This window comes from Gavialis gangeticus, unplaced genomic scaffold (assembly GCF_001723915.1).
Source record: "Gavialis gangeticus isolate Ggan-Ray unplaced genomic scaffold, GavGan_comp1, whole genome shotgun sequence".
Taxonomy (NCBI): domain Eukaryota; kingdom Metazoa; phylum Chordata; order Crocodylia; family Gavialidae; genus Gavialis; species Gavialis gangeticus.
This window is the reverse complement of record NW_017729031.1, coordinates 62,243,964-62,258,253: the sequence shown is the minus strand read 5'-3', so window position 1 is coordinate 62,258,253 and position 14,290 is coordinate 62,243,964. Positions and strand designations below refer to the sequence as shown.

The window sequence follows — 14,290 nt, the reverse complement described above, 5'->3', positions numbered from 1 at the left end:
TCTCCCAAACCCTTCTGGTCCCCCCCTAGTGAGTTTATAGACTATACATAACAGAGTAAAAGTCTGCATAAAAATGTTTTGAATAGGAGCGGTCTTGTAACTTTTTTAGATATTAAGAATAGTTGCTTATAGTGATTTTTGACTGTTCAAAGAATTAAAGAATCAAATTAATTTTTTGAGATGTATATTGTATTTTTCTAGTTTTAGTGAGCTGACTTATTGGCTTTTCCAATAAGCCAATAACCCAGGGTAAAGGATTTTTGTTTTTTGAAAGTATTGCCATTATGGGGGGGGGGAGGTTCAGTTCTCCTTTGTTTTATTTTAGGATGTATACAAGTCTATTTTTATGCTTATACTATTAGAAAGTCCTTTTTATAATACTAAGCAGGAATAATTGTACCCATTGTATAGAACAGATATGAAAGTAAGCAATTCATTCAGAAACCAGTCCTGCAAAAATCATACATACTGATTGCACGCAGCTACTCTGTCAAAGTCACCACTGGTGTACAAAAAATTAAGTCTGTTCTTTAGACTTTGCAGGATCAAATTCTCAGGGTTTGATCTTGATGTATTGAGCATCCTCAGCCAGTTTTATGCTCAAGTTCAATTTTAAACCATATCAGGCTTTGTTCATTCACTTATACTGAACCTTTTTTATTTGGGCAGTATCCGTTCTTTAAAAACGGTTTCCCCTTTGCAGTCAGTTTTCTCAGTAAATTCATACGGTTGAATTTATAACATTCTTTCTTTGGTAAGATTGTACAGGATTATAAGTATGCAAGTTTGGACAAAGTTCATATTCAAGTCCCAAATAACTTCTAAAATAGGAGAAAAGCAGGAACTACTGCAATAGCCAGTTACTCTTTTATATAAATATTCTTGTTTTAAAGCTGACTAGTACAATACAATGTTTTTCTGCTGCTACAGAGAATTTACGTAGAAGAATTTTTGTTTTATCTTAATACAGAAAGAACTCTGCAACATGATTCTTGACTGCTGCGCTCAGCAACGAACATATGAGAAATTCTTTGGTTTACTGGCCGGGGTGAGTTCCATTTTAGCCTTTATCTTTTTTTTTATAGTAAGAAGCATATTAGCTTAGAATGACATTGAAAGTGCCCATGTAAGAATCTGATAGTTTGTTAAATCAAATTGATGATTTTTTTGATTACTTTCTGAAATTGGTTTAGCAATCGTGTATGATTTTCATTCCTGACTCTGAGAGAAGACCAGACTTTCCACATTCTTTTTTTCTTTTTACCTTTTTATTTCTGCCTTGTAGAGGGATGAACCAGTGACCAAAGTGTAATAGGAAGAGAATAGACTCTATATAGGAGAGAAAATATTAGGGCTTACTAAAAATTTTCCAGGAGCTACAGGAAAACAGTATTTGTGGTTTCCATTAGTTTTTTCACTTCATTAGGGTTGCTTAGTTAGTTTAGATGCTAAGATGACCAGCTCCTTCCTGCACCATTCAGTAAAGAAACACATCTATTTTCTTGCGGTTTTTTGTCATCAGTTGTGTATAATTGGGTATTACTCTGGTTGCAGTTATTTATAGGAAGCGCTATTCTTTGTACTCCATCTATCAATGTAGCTGACTCTGACAGTAAAATTCTACATAAATAAAACTAATGGGTATGTCCATACAGCACAAGGCAGCATTTATGCAGACGGTAACATGCTAGCTAATGATGCCAGAACCAGAAGCAGTATGGCTGTACTTGTGTGATGCTGTGCCTGAGCAAATAATTAGTTCGGATGAAAAGTAGGGCACAATCTTGTCACGGTACTGCTCTAGCTTGGCTGTCTCTGTATATGTTACCTGGTGCCATATACTTATATCCTTTCATGTCCCCTGAAACTTACTGAAGGTATCATTCCTTTCTAGAAAAAATTCAGAACATGATTGCTGTCACTGTGGTTGTGCAGAGAAGCATATTTCCTCTTGTCTTTCACCCAGCGCTAGTAGAAGTAATTTTAAATGGCATTTTGTTTTGTTACAAAGCATTTTGGAACTCGTAACCATCCAAATAACAGCAAAAATTGTTGTAGCAACTTTTGTTCCTTATTTTTTAGAATGCCATTTTTGCCTAAAACATCCTGACTCCACACTCCCTACTGCTTCTTTAGTTTTAAAATAACCCTGATGTGTTATCATGAAAAATGTTACACTGTGTGGTGTGGTGTGGTATGGTATGGTATGGTATGCTAAGAGGTCACATTAGGTGAGAATACAGGATATGAAAGTTGAGGAAGTAAAAGCAATTATCTTACAGTTTGCAGGTCAAAACTGGTAATTATTGCTGTACAGTCCAAGATTAGTCTATAGTTCGTAAGTTGCTAATGACAATACATTTATCTACATTGCTCTAAATGCCTCTTTTCTTGCTGCAAATATGCTTAAAAGGAAAGATTTGCATAAAATACTTGTGCTATTATGTCATCTAGATTTAGATTATTTGCATATATAATATTTTGTCTTGCTGACCTGGTTGTTTTAACTGTACAATGTTATTTCAGCGTTTCTGCATGTTAAAAAAAGAATACATGGAATCCTTTGAAGCTATTTTCAAAGAACAGTATGATACAATCCACCGTTTAGAAACAAACAAATTAAGAAATGTTGCCAAGATGTTTGCTCATCTACTGTATACAGATTCGATTCCTTGGAGTGTAAGTAGGCAAGGCTATTGTCCTAGGTTCCTCTTTAAATACCAAATCTGTTGTTTTTTAGAAAAAATTTATGTATTGTGTTCATTGTTTTTGTGTTTTGGAATTTAAAATTTGCTTATGGGATCTGGGGCAGTTTTTCTAATGAACATGCTGAAATCACAAATAGGCAAACAGTTTTAGAACTCAGTGTCATTGTTACCTAGGAATGTTTCTGGACAGGAGGAAACCAATTATCTCCAAATTTCTGGAAGCTTTGGGAAGTAGCTTTTCTGGGTAACGCTCTTTATTTGCTAAATACAGAATGGAGAGGAGCATTGTGCATAAGGATAATCACTGTGTAAATGTACATAAAGCATTACTGAAATGCAGCCACATGTTGGGTAGAATCTTTCCGCCAAATAGTGCTACACAGCATCTAAAAGAACAAAAGTTTTCACGAAAGATTGTAGAAGACATTCTTATTCTTGAACAAAATACACTTGATCATTTATTATACAAGTAGTGGTTATTTCAGATGGATGAAGGATCAAGGTTTTAAAGCCTGAAATTACTAACTGGTTCATAAGAAAATCTGAGTTTATTATTTTAATGGAAATGGTTACAAAACTATTTTGCAGAACTGGAAACGTGCATAAGTATTGCCACAGTTTTTAGATGGAAGAAGCTACTTGTTCCTGTAGGGCTAAGTGTCTGTGTGAGCTCTTTAAAATGCAGTAGGAAAGGATGTACATTTAAGGTTTCTTTTTGTTGTCCCCCTACCCCCTTTATAATTTTCAGGTCCTTGAATGTATAACATTAAGTGAAGAAACTACCACATCCTCCAGCAGAATTTTTGTCAAAATATTCTTCCAGGAACTTAGTGAATATATGGGACTTCCTAATCTTAATGCAAGATTAAAAGATGAGTAAGTTAAAAAAAGAAATATTGAAAGAGAATCATCCTATGAAAGATTTTACTTGCAAAAGTACTTACTGAATTCTCTGAATTATTATATTTATTAAAGAAAAACATAAAATGTTAACATGAAATTAAAGCCCTGATTCAGCAGACTTCTATGCACTGAATAATTCTACTGAAGTCAAGAGACACTTCCTATGAGTAAATAATAGAACTTCCCGGATCAGTCTCTATTCCCTTGGTTTTCTTCCACTGCTTTTCAACTTGCTTTAGTTTGGAAAATTGCTGTGCATATCTGTTTGCATCAGCGTAGCTGCCAAGGGTAGTAAGAATAGTCTTTTGGCAGAGCCTGCAAGAGACTCTAGAACCACTTATACTTGTTTTTATGAGATTAATTACTCATTTTTAAATATAGTAAAGCTAATACAGTCTCTTATGCCTTTGTGTATTTCAGTAATTATATAGCACTGAGGATTGTGCTAGCTGTTAGGTTATTTTTGAGTGTTTATAGCTTATTCTTTTTCTCTGTACAATAAAAGCTCTGTTATCCAGCATCCCCTGGGAATGGCGGATGCCAGATAACAAAATATGCTGGTTAATTGAGCAGACCCAGCTGCCACTTCTCCCCCTGTGTCCCTTCACCCCTCCTGCGGCATCGCCGCCCCTCCCACAGGCCCTGCAGGCCCTGTGGGACAGGGAGGTGGACCCCACAGAGCCTGTTATGCCCCCGGGCCATGGGGGCTCGGCAGCACAAGCTGCTTTGCCCTGGACCATAGCAGCTCGGAGAAACTGGAAGTGCCATGGTGGGAACTTCTGGTTTTACTGTTCCTTACAAGCTGGCATGCTGGTTAACAGAGCATGCCAACTTGTAAGGTGCCAGTTACCAGAGAGCTTACTGTATTAACATGTAGCTAAATTAGGTACCTAGTGACCCAATGCTTGCTCTGATTTTAAGGCTTATTTTGGGAATTCTATATGGAAACAAACGTTGTTAGCTGTATTAACCTGAAGTCAGGCCAAAGTTTAGGGGGTGGGTATGCTGAAGACTGTTTGTTTCAGAGAGGCATATGCTTTTGTAGGCAACAACCTATTACATCACATATTAACAACACATTTGATGAAATAGGTTGTTGCCTATGAAAGTTCACACCTCTCTGAACCAACTAGTGACTAAGGTACCACCCCCCCGTACCTTCCACATGGGAACATAGAACTGGCAAGGACTTCTTGGTCATAGAGTTCAGTTCCATTTATAATAGGCTACCATGTTATTAGCTGGGATCTGGGTTTTTTCCATTCATGATGGAAAAATGTGGTAAAGCCCAGATTTTTTCCTTTAAAGGAGAAAAACACGGGAAGTGTGGGGGGGAAGGGGGTCCTCTTGCAGGCTGGCAGAATTCCAGCCTGTAAGGGGCTTGGGCAGGAGCAGAAGAAGGGTGATCAGGCGGGGGTGCCATGTGCATGTAAACACACACATGGCAGTTGGGCAACCTGGAGAGCAGCTCCCACATGCAAGTCAGAGGAGGTCAAGGCCCCCATAGGGAGGGAGGGAGGGAGGGAGGGATTTAGGCAGGGCTAGGGCTCCTGCTCAGCCTGGACAGTGTGTGGTGCTTGGGTCGCAGGGCCACAAGGCCCAGACGGGGCCACTCAGCCAGGGGGCCAGTTCCCCACCACTGCATGCCCTCCTGAGGAGGGGAAAGGGGGGCATGTGCCCCCCAGATTTGTGTAGCATGGGGGTGGGCTGCCCACTGAGGGCTCAGGCTCCCTGCCCTACTGCCCACCCCCAGGGACCTCCTCAGCCCAGTGGGCAAAACCTGGTATGGCAGGGCAGGGCAGAGTGGGGTGGGGAAGCTCAGTGCTGCTGCTGTGAGCCCTGTACTGCGATGGCGAGGCACCCCTCAGCCTACCCAGCAGCAGCAGGGATTTTATGTTCCCCTTGCTGCTGCTGGGCGGGCCAGGGGTGCCTTGCTATGGCAGTGCAGGGCTCCCAGCAGCAGCAACGAGCTTCCTGCATGTTCTTGCCCTCCCCTGCTATGCTGAGTCCTGCCCGCTGGGCTGAGGAGGCCCAACAGAGGGGCAGCAGGGCAGGGAGCTCCAAGCCCACAGCGGGCAGCCCACCCCCAATAGGCTCTGCTCCGGGCATGCTGCCCATGGGGGAGGGGAGAGCTGGGCTCTGAGCTGTGCTCCACCACAGCAGCCGCCACCTCCTGCAGGTGGCAGCCAAGACTCAGGCACTGCTGCGGAGGTCAGTGGGCTGTGGATCTGATTCATTGGCCCCATAGCCCTGGCAGCTGTGCCCCCTCTGGCAGGGCTGTGGGTGGGGAGTGAGGGGAACCAGCGGGGCTGGCATTCGGGAGTGAAGGGCAATGGCATGGGCAGACCACCAGCATATCAGGGCTGCTCAGCACCCCAAAGCAGTGGGGGGACAGCTGCAGCTGGACCCATGTCCTGATGAGTAAAGGGAGTAGGGGGAGCTCTGATTTTTTTCCATGATTAAAAACCTGAAATCGAACACCAAAATGTGTAGGTATTTATAATTGATTTTATTGCAGTGCTTGAGGCACTAGTAGGCTTCCAAATTGCTTTAAGATAATAGATATATCAATAAAATATTGTGTTCAACTGATACTTACACATACAGTGGCATTTCATTTTAATCACGGGGGGGAAAAAGCAGATTTTGTGATTTTTTTTTTTTTTTTTTTTAATCGGAGGATTTGAGATTTTTGTTTCTAATAAGAGAAAACCAGGATCCCTGGTTATTAGTTCTGTTCCATGTTTGTTAGGCTGGTGCAGAGTTAGGCACTTATTTTGTCTGTTTAGAAACTACCACTATATTGTGAATGTATCTGTAAAATTCTCCTAAAAGAACATTAATTTTAGCAGACCCAGAAAGAGTATTACTTTTTGATGTGTCACAGGGTTTGCAAAAACAATTGCACAAATGAAAACTCTTTTGGTCCAGTAGATCTTCATGTGGCTTATTTTTCAACCAATGTTTGTTCAAGTTAAGAGTGGTGTGAAGCCTGAGGTTTAATTTAAATGTTTTATTTTGTTTTTTGTCAGAACACTGCAGCCCTTCTTTGAAGGTTTATTGCCTCGAGATAACCCAAGAAACACTCGATTTGCTATCAATTTCTTCACTTCTATTGGTCTTGGAGGACTAACGTATGGCTTCTTTTTGTTTTAACTCTGATTTCACATTTGCTTGACTTGCTGTTTAAGGATTGAGAGAAATATTGGTTTTTGTTGTTGTTTGCTAGGGATGAATTACGAGAACATCTAAAAAATGCACCAAAGATAATTATGACCCAGAAACAAGATGTTGAATCATCAGATACCTCCTCATCTTCCTCAGAGTCAGATTCCTCTTCAGAATCGGATTCTGAGAGCATCAGTAGTAGTACAGAGTCATCCAGTACCAGCGACTCTTCTAGCAGTGATTCAGGTATGAAGCAGCAACTGTCAGTTATCTTATGCTCTTTACTGGGTCTGTATAAACTTTGTATGGGGACAAATAACCATTGTTAATCATTTATGTGTTGTTAGCCTTCATGCTGTAAAAATTCCCAGCACTAATTGTGATTAATTCTAGAAAAAAGCAAAATAAAGTGTTTTTTAACTATCCTGTTTTTCATTGTAGAAGTTATAAGTACTGTGTTCAGTTTCCAGAGACCAAAAAGAGGGGCATTTTATCTTGCAGGCTTTTCCTTCAGCTCATGATTTCTATTGCAAAATGTTGAACTAGAAAATTAGCATTTCCCTTCTTAACGTTTGTTTATAAAGACTGGGCCACATCTTTTGGAAGGCTAACTGGTGAACTGTTAATGTTTGCACCCATGGGGTGGGTTGGTTGGTTTGTAGTTATAATGGGTCTGTTCTTATTTGGGGGGTTTCTTGCCGTGTCCATCAAATTCAATTTCTTTACATTTGATTTAGCTTCTTTACAAATCTCATTTACCAAACCCATTTACAAATTCTTATTCCTAATGAACAATGTAAAATGCCACTATAACAAAAACTCCTGTCTTTTGAGAATTCTCCAAGGGCGATAAACTTTTGCTGACAAGTGGCAATATAATTATAATTACTATTTTTTTCTGAGGTTGGTTTGCTGATATTAAATCTACTGTTTAACATGAAGCATAATAAACATTGTTAATCTAAAATGTTCCTGCTAGACCAGTCCAGACTGGTGGTCTCCTGAATTGCATGTTATATGAGAGCAGATGATAACACAGCATGAACTTCTGTAGTTAGGATCCTTGCTGATTCAAAACTAATTTTATTTATTATATAATATTAGAAGAGAATGCACTGATTAATAAATATGCAGGCACTACAAATCACTCATAAATTAGATATGCATTTTTGTTCTCTGTTGAAAACTTGCTTTCCATTGTTTTCATTAGACAGCTATTATATTAATGACTAAAGGAGAGCACAGTTTAACAGGGTCAGAGAGGCGTTAGTTCAGCAAAGAGCCAGATGGTTCCTACATAGACAGCTGCAGCTCTGCTGAGCTGCTTGATGGGAACCAAAGAGGTAAGTCCTTAGTGATAAACCAACTGAGTCTGCAGTCTGCCACTGAGAGCATGTTTTTTTGTGGATTTAAGACATTCTCTTTCATCATTTTGCCTTTTTTCTCATTCAGAAACAGATTTATAAAGACATTCATTTTCATGATCTCAACAGTATGTTTTCATTTATTTACACCAGAAGCTGAAATATGTCAAAAACTATTATTAACTAAGTTGCTGGGTATAACACTTTTTTGAGAGAAACAGACCTTTTTTATACCTTTATGTTCTCTCGTGGTATAAACTTCACACAGTTCTTGGTTATGGTTCAAATTCTTAATGTTTTTGCTTATTTTTATAGATTATGAGGACTCAGCGGAATTATGGAAAACATTTCTTGGGGGCGTTCTCTTAATATGTTTGTCAGCTCTTTTTAATAGTGTAGTTAGTACTGATCTAGCAGCTAGGTCTGGCATGTTGATGCTTGTTGCCAGGAGCTTCGGTTGGGGAACAACTTAAGAATTCTTGCTTCTTGTGCTGGAAACTTTGTACACATGTGATGATTTATGGGATAGGAGCTAGAGAAATATGCTGTTTTTTTACAGCAGAAAGGAAATGAACTAGATACAAAAACAGTTCTGGTGTAGAAATGTTGTTTTCATTCTGGTTAATTTCCAGAGTGAATGTTAAAAGACAACTGAAAAACAACTTCAGCTTCAGTAATATACTGAGTTAAACTGCTAAACAGGATTGTATTGAGGAGATAACTAAAGCTGAGATTGAGTGACACCCAGTAAAAAAAAAAAATCTCACCTGCCAGCAACTCGGCTATAACTGGCTACAGCTACTAAAGCCATCCTGCTGCATTAACAAGCTTGCATATGGTTGAAAAAAAAGAAAAGGGAGAAAAACATGTAACATATTTTAAAATATTTGACTTAAGCTACTGGTTTAAGTACGTCATAAGTGAAGTACTGACAACCCTGAAATCAGACTCGGAGGGTTGCATTTAGCCTATGTTACTGAAGCCAATGTAATGTGACTGTTTTACTTGCAGCTCGTAAAGCCTTGTTCTATTGACCAGTTGGCCTAATAAAAAAAAAATAATCATTTTTGGCAAAGTCTTGATGTGTTACAATAATGTGCTGGGGATTAGTCTTTTGTTCTTCCACTGAATCCCCTTGCAGAACTAATGGTCTCCTCTCCAGTTGCCCAGTGAGTGTGCATAGTTTTAAATGCTGTCACAATATTATAATTGGGGATCAACCTAAAATGCAGAAAGCAGAGACAATTTTGTGCAGTAAGCCTGCCCCTTGCCTTTGATTTGTCAAGAGGGGCAGGGCCTGTGATGGGCAGCCCTCTCAGCTAATCAGCAGCAGTAGTAGTGGGCGGCCACGATGGTGGCTGCCCCCAACCCCTTCTCACTTCTCCTTCCGGCAGGCTGTGAGGGCCATGTCTAAGCAGCCACAAGGACTGCTAGGTCCCACTGGGGAGCCAGTGTTTTATTTTTAGCAAGTTGGGGTTTTTTATTATTTTAGTTCATGGATTTCATGGTTTTCATGAAATCACAAATTAAGTAGGACCCTCATTATAATGTTAATATAAGCACTGTAATTGTGAACACCCTTGGAACCCAGCTCTTTCAGTCCCCAAAATTTTAGGCATCTACATTAATAAAAATCTTTGTCAGCAGGGCTTTTATGCTGTAGTGGCACCCACAGCTGCACAAATCTGACTGAAGCCCCTTACTCCCCTTGTTACCTAACCAAATAATACACCAAAGCACATAGTTTCCACCTAAAACTGTAATTATGTTCCACCCAAAATCTTAACTTAATAATTAAATATAAAAAAATACAAAGGTAATGGTAATCTAAGTGACCTTTTACTTTTGGACCAGCTGATTGGCAGATCTGACTGCATTTGGGAAGTTTCTTCTACTTCTTTGTTGCTAAAGTTGCCAGTGATATTCAGCATTAGAATGAGTTTTCAGGAAGTAGGGATTTTTTTTCCCTGATGTTTCCTGGCGATGGCGAAAGCTCCAGTACAGAGTACTGGACTATGTTACTAACAGCATTTTAGGTCATGTAGGTAGGAAGAAATGCAAAATCTTTTTCCCTTAGTTTATGGCAGAAATAAATTTAAGGGCAGTATAGCTATATATGTGCCTTCATAGACAAACTAAATAAGATTATATATATAGAGAGAGCACACATAAGCTTTCATAAACCCAAGTTCACTTCATGAGATGGTGTGAAAGACGTACAGAAAGCAGAATATAAGGAGGAGAGATGAATTAGAATACAAGAGGCAAGAGAAGAGTGAGAGAGTGCTAGGAGAGAGAAGCAAATGAGCAGTACACCCAGAGACAGAAAGGGTGTCACAAAAGCTAATCCAGGTAATAAAATAAGAATCCATAGTCCCTGTTTAAACCATACGTAACACAGTCTAATTTGTGTATGACTTCTTGTACCATAGTATCCTGTTTGAACTGTTTTTTTTTTTAGTTTTTTCTCCTGAGAACAGCAATCCTGAGGTCAGCAATGGATTAGTGAATTAAGACTAATTCTCAAAATATGGTTTAAGGAACAATGGTACATAGTCTGTGGATCAAGCTGTTCCTCAGTTCCTCCCCAGCCCCATTTTCAGTTGAAAGTTTGATAAATATTCACGGTGATCTTTGAGGAATATTGAAAGCTGGCAGTGAAAAGTGGAAGCTCCTGTTCCAAGACTTGGATAGATGATGTATGTTCTGATGCAACATTACTGTCATTAAATGAAGGTTGGGGGTGGGCACAGGCCAACGTTGAAGCCTAATTGATGAGGTAATCAATTAGTACAAAATGTCGGGTAATCTTGAGAATGGTTGCTGGTTCACAAAGTTGTCCCTTTTCTTATAGGTGTTGTTTAGCTAATTCCTTTATTTTTAAACAACAGGCCTGCTGCTACTTAAAAAACAAAAAAACAAAAAAAAAAAAGCTGACTCCCCAGTAGAACAGGGGCAGATTCTCCCAGCCTGTTTGCAGGTACATAAGTTTAGGGAAGGAGCTCCAGGCACATTGTTTATCCCTGTGGACATAAAACTTTTAAAGTGTGAAATTTTGGCAAAGTATTTCTCCATAAAACTCCTATATATTTTTAGCTTGCTGGTTATGTATAATTAAGGAAACTGAATAAATTAAAACATATGTTACTTTATATTTCTAGATGCTGCTAAAGGAAAAAAGAAGATGCAAAGGAAAAATAAAGAACATGATAGAGTTACCAGGAAAAAACCAAGCAGTAAAAGAAAACAATCTGAAAAGAGAAAGGAAAGAAGGCAGCAGGAAGAAAGAAATGATGTTGAGAGAAAGTCAGAAAGAAACGTCGACAGAAACTTGAGAGATCCAAATAGGAGAGACGAGGTTTCAAAATATTCCTATCGCAGAGATGATTCCACTGACAGAAGCAGTTACCGAAGTGGAAAGGACAGGGACCATGAAAGAAGTAGGGACTTGGAAAATAAACTCGGTACTTCAAAAAAGAAGAGAGCAGAGAGAAGAACTTCTTTTTCTGATAGTGAAAAGGACAAAGCGTGGAATAAAGACAGTGACCATCACAGCAGGAGAAAGGAAAGGTCCAAATCTAAAGAAAGATACCGAAATAATTCAAGTCCCAAAGAGGAACAGCAGGAAGACCGATATCGAAATGGTGGAGAGAAACACTCAGAAAAATACAAACGATATACAAATCAATTCAGAGAATCAAGGAAAAATGAAGACCGGCGAAGGGAGAGTTCTCCACACAGACGAAAATAACATAATGATATGCAGTTAGACATGAACATGCTTGGTTTCTTTTTTTGTTTGTTTTTTTGCAGCTCCAACTTTTACATTTTTAAATCTATTACTGAACTGTCTTTCAAAGGAGATTTTGTACGAAGTGCAAGTTTATAAACTTCATCAGATCTTTTTTCAGTACCACTTTTTAAATAATTTACTGTACTTGCTAAGGCTTGGGTTAAATCTGTTCTTTGAGAGAGTATTTTCTTTTTAAGAGCGAAAGAGTTACACACACAGGCCTGGTTATATTTTGTAAATAAAATAATTCATCTCAGTGAAATTAGTGTTTTTGTTAATTTGTAAATTAGTTAATTTTTCTAAATTTTATAAGTTTTTTTGCATCTTTAGGCATTTGTTCTCTGAATTTGTTTTGTGGGTAAAGCAGTTTGGTCCACATGGAGAAGGGAGAAATTGCACATTACTTACGTACCAGGTGGGCCATCTACAAAAGGGTATACTCTTTGAACTGAAACTACATAGAAAACAAAGAATTAAAAATAAGCCATTTAGAGTAAAAGCATGACATTTGTCAAAATGTGTAGCTGAAGTACTGTAAAATGTCACACCACATGTATACTTAATGTTAAATGGAATAATTGTGTGACCTTTTCAGGGATGTCTTGCTGACCTGCTGACTTAAGTGGTAAAGCTCAGATAAGTGTTTTAAGAGGTTTACCCCACTCCTCCCCACCTCCTTTAAATGCATCAGTATGAGTACTGCAGTCTATACAAATACATATCCGCAGTATGGAGTATCCTCTCTGGACTGCATGGCCCTCCATCTATATTACCACTTCCCAAGATCCCACCTGGGATTCTGACCCAAGAAGGGGTCACAAGCCCCATTCTATCTGATGAGTTGGGTTCTCCCTTGAGGTCAGATCATTGATACAAAAAATGGGGAACTGCTGATTTAGATTCACCAATTAAACTTGGAGGAAGATTCAACCAGAGATCTGCCTTACGTGCCATACCAGCTATTTCTTCTGTTTAAATTTAAAGAATTGTAACCTAGTGGCTGTAAATTTCATAGTTTCAAGGCATAGGAGCTTGCTGTTATGTTGCTCTGTCCATCCTATTTTCAATTCTAAAATAGAAAGCTTAAAATGTTAGCATTCTTATAAAGATGCAGAAAAGCCCCCTGATTTTGCAACCAGTTGACTTGAAGGTCATTTTACTCTAAATCCTATTACTACAACTGCCAATTTTAGCAGCACTTCGGTAGCAGATTTGAGAAATATATGAGGAGGTGCACAGCAGAAGCAAAATATCCTCCAAAATTCCTTCAAGGGGAGATTGATTGAAGCAGGTCTCCTAGTGGAAGAAAACCCAGGTTCACCAAATATTTCATTAGGCCTGAAAACACAGTAGTAAATTAAAGCTGTTGTACATGTGACAGGGTTTTAGTTTCCCTACATTAAAATGGTGGGTTTTTAAATGTGATGATTAAAAACCCACTGTTTCAATTTAGGGGCTTCCATCACTGTTACAGCAAGGGGCCTGATCCTTTTTTTTTTTCCTTTTCAGTAGAGCCTGCCCGCAGCGGGGGGGTGAGCTGCCAGAGGGTCCTGAGCTGTAGAGGGTCCCCGTCCTTTCCTCCACAGCAGCGGTGCCCCCCAGCTCAGCCAGGAAAAAAAGGATCAGGCCCCTCACTTTTTTTTTTTCCAGGCAGAGAGTTGCCAATGGGCCGAGCAGCCCCTGAGCTGCCGGGGGCCCCAGTCCTTTCCTCCATGGTGGCAAGGCCTCCTGGGCCAGCTGCTAGTGGGCTGGGTGCTGCCCCATCTCAGAGCCAGCATCTGGCCTACTAGCAGTCTGTCTGGGCGGGCCTGAGGGGTGTCACCACTGTGGAGGGAAGGACCAAGGCCCCCCACTGGCAGCTTGTCCCCTGGTTGGCTGTGGGCAGGCTCCACTGGGGGTAGGGGGAAAAAAAAGAATCAGGCCCCTCATTGCATTTCCCCCTCCCCCCCCCCCTTCCACCAGGGCTTCCAGCACCCCATGTACTGCCCCCAGTACCTGGGACTGCCCAAGAATGGGCTGCCTTATCCCTGGAGCAGTGCAAGAAGGCAACAGGAGAGTGGCTGGATATGCTGGTGGCCAGAGAAGGTCGTAAGGACAGTGCACAAGGTGCTGGAAGCCCGGGCAAGCTTGGGGATGGATGTATCACTGCAATTTGTTAGGTAGCAACCTAAAATACATCAGGGTGTATTTTAGTTTGCTATGTAACAAAGTCATTTACATCGCAATATGCCGTGGCATGTGTACAGTGTGATGAAATTAAATCACAATACGCTACTGCATGCGTAACACAATTGAACTACTATAAAAGAGGCCCTAGTGACATGCTAAGAACATTTTAAACAGCTAGTTAAATA

General features: G+C 39.9%; 1 protein-coding gene across 3 annotated transcripts in view; it reads left to right on the top strand.

The window, feature by feature from the left end:
• Positions 1-13,239, top strand: part of CWC22 (CWC22 spliceosome associated protein homolog) — a 116,261-nt gene extending 103,022 nt beyond the window's left edge. For all 3 annotated transcript variants that reach the window (XM_019523037.1, XM_019523036.1, XM_019523038.1), the window contains 6 exons: positions 971-1,048; positions 2,527-2,679; positions 3,457-3,584; positions 6,644-6,745; positions 6,841-7,025; positions 11,305-13,239. In XM_019523037.1, coding sequence (XP_019378582.1) covers positions 971-1,048; positions 2,527-2,679; positions 3,457-3,584; positions 6,644-6,745; positions 6,841-7,025; positions 11,305-11,894 — 1,236 coding nt within the window. In that variant the 3' untranslated portion in view covers positions 11,895-13,239. The remainder of the gene's footprint in view (positions 1-970; positions 1,049-2,526; positions 2,680-3,456; positions 3,585-6,643; positions 6,746-6,840; positions 7,026-11,304) is intronic.
• The last annotated feature ends 1,051 nt before the right edge of the window (positions 13,240-14,290 follow it).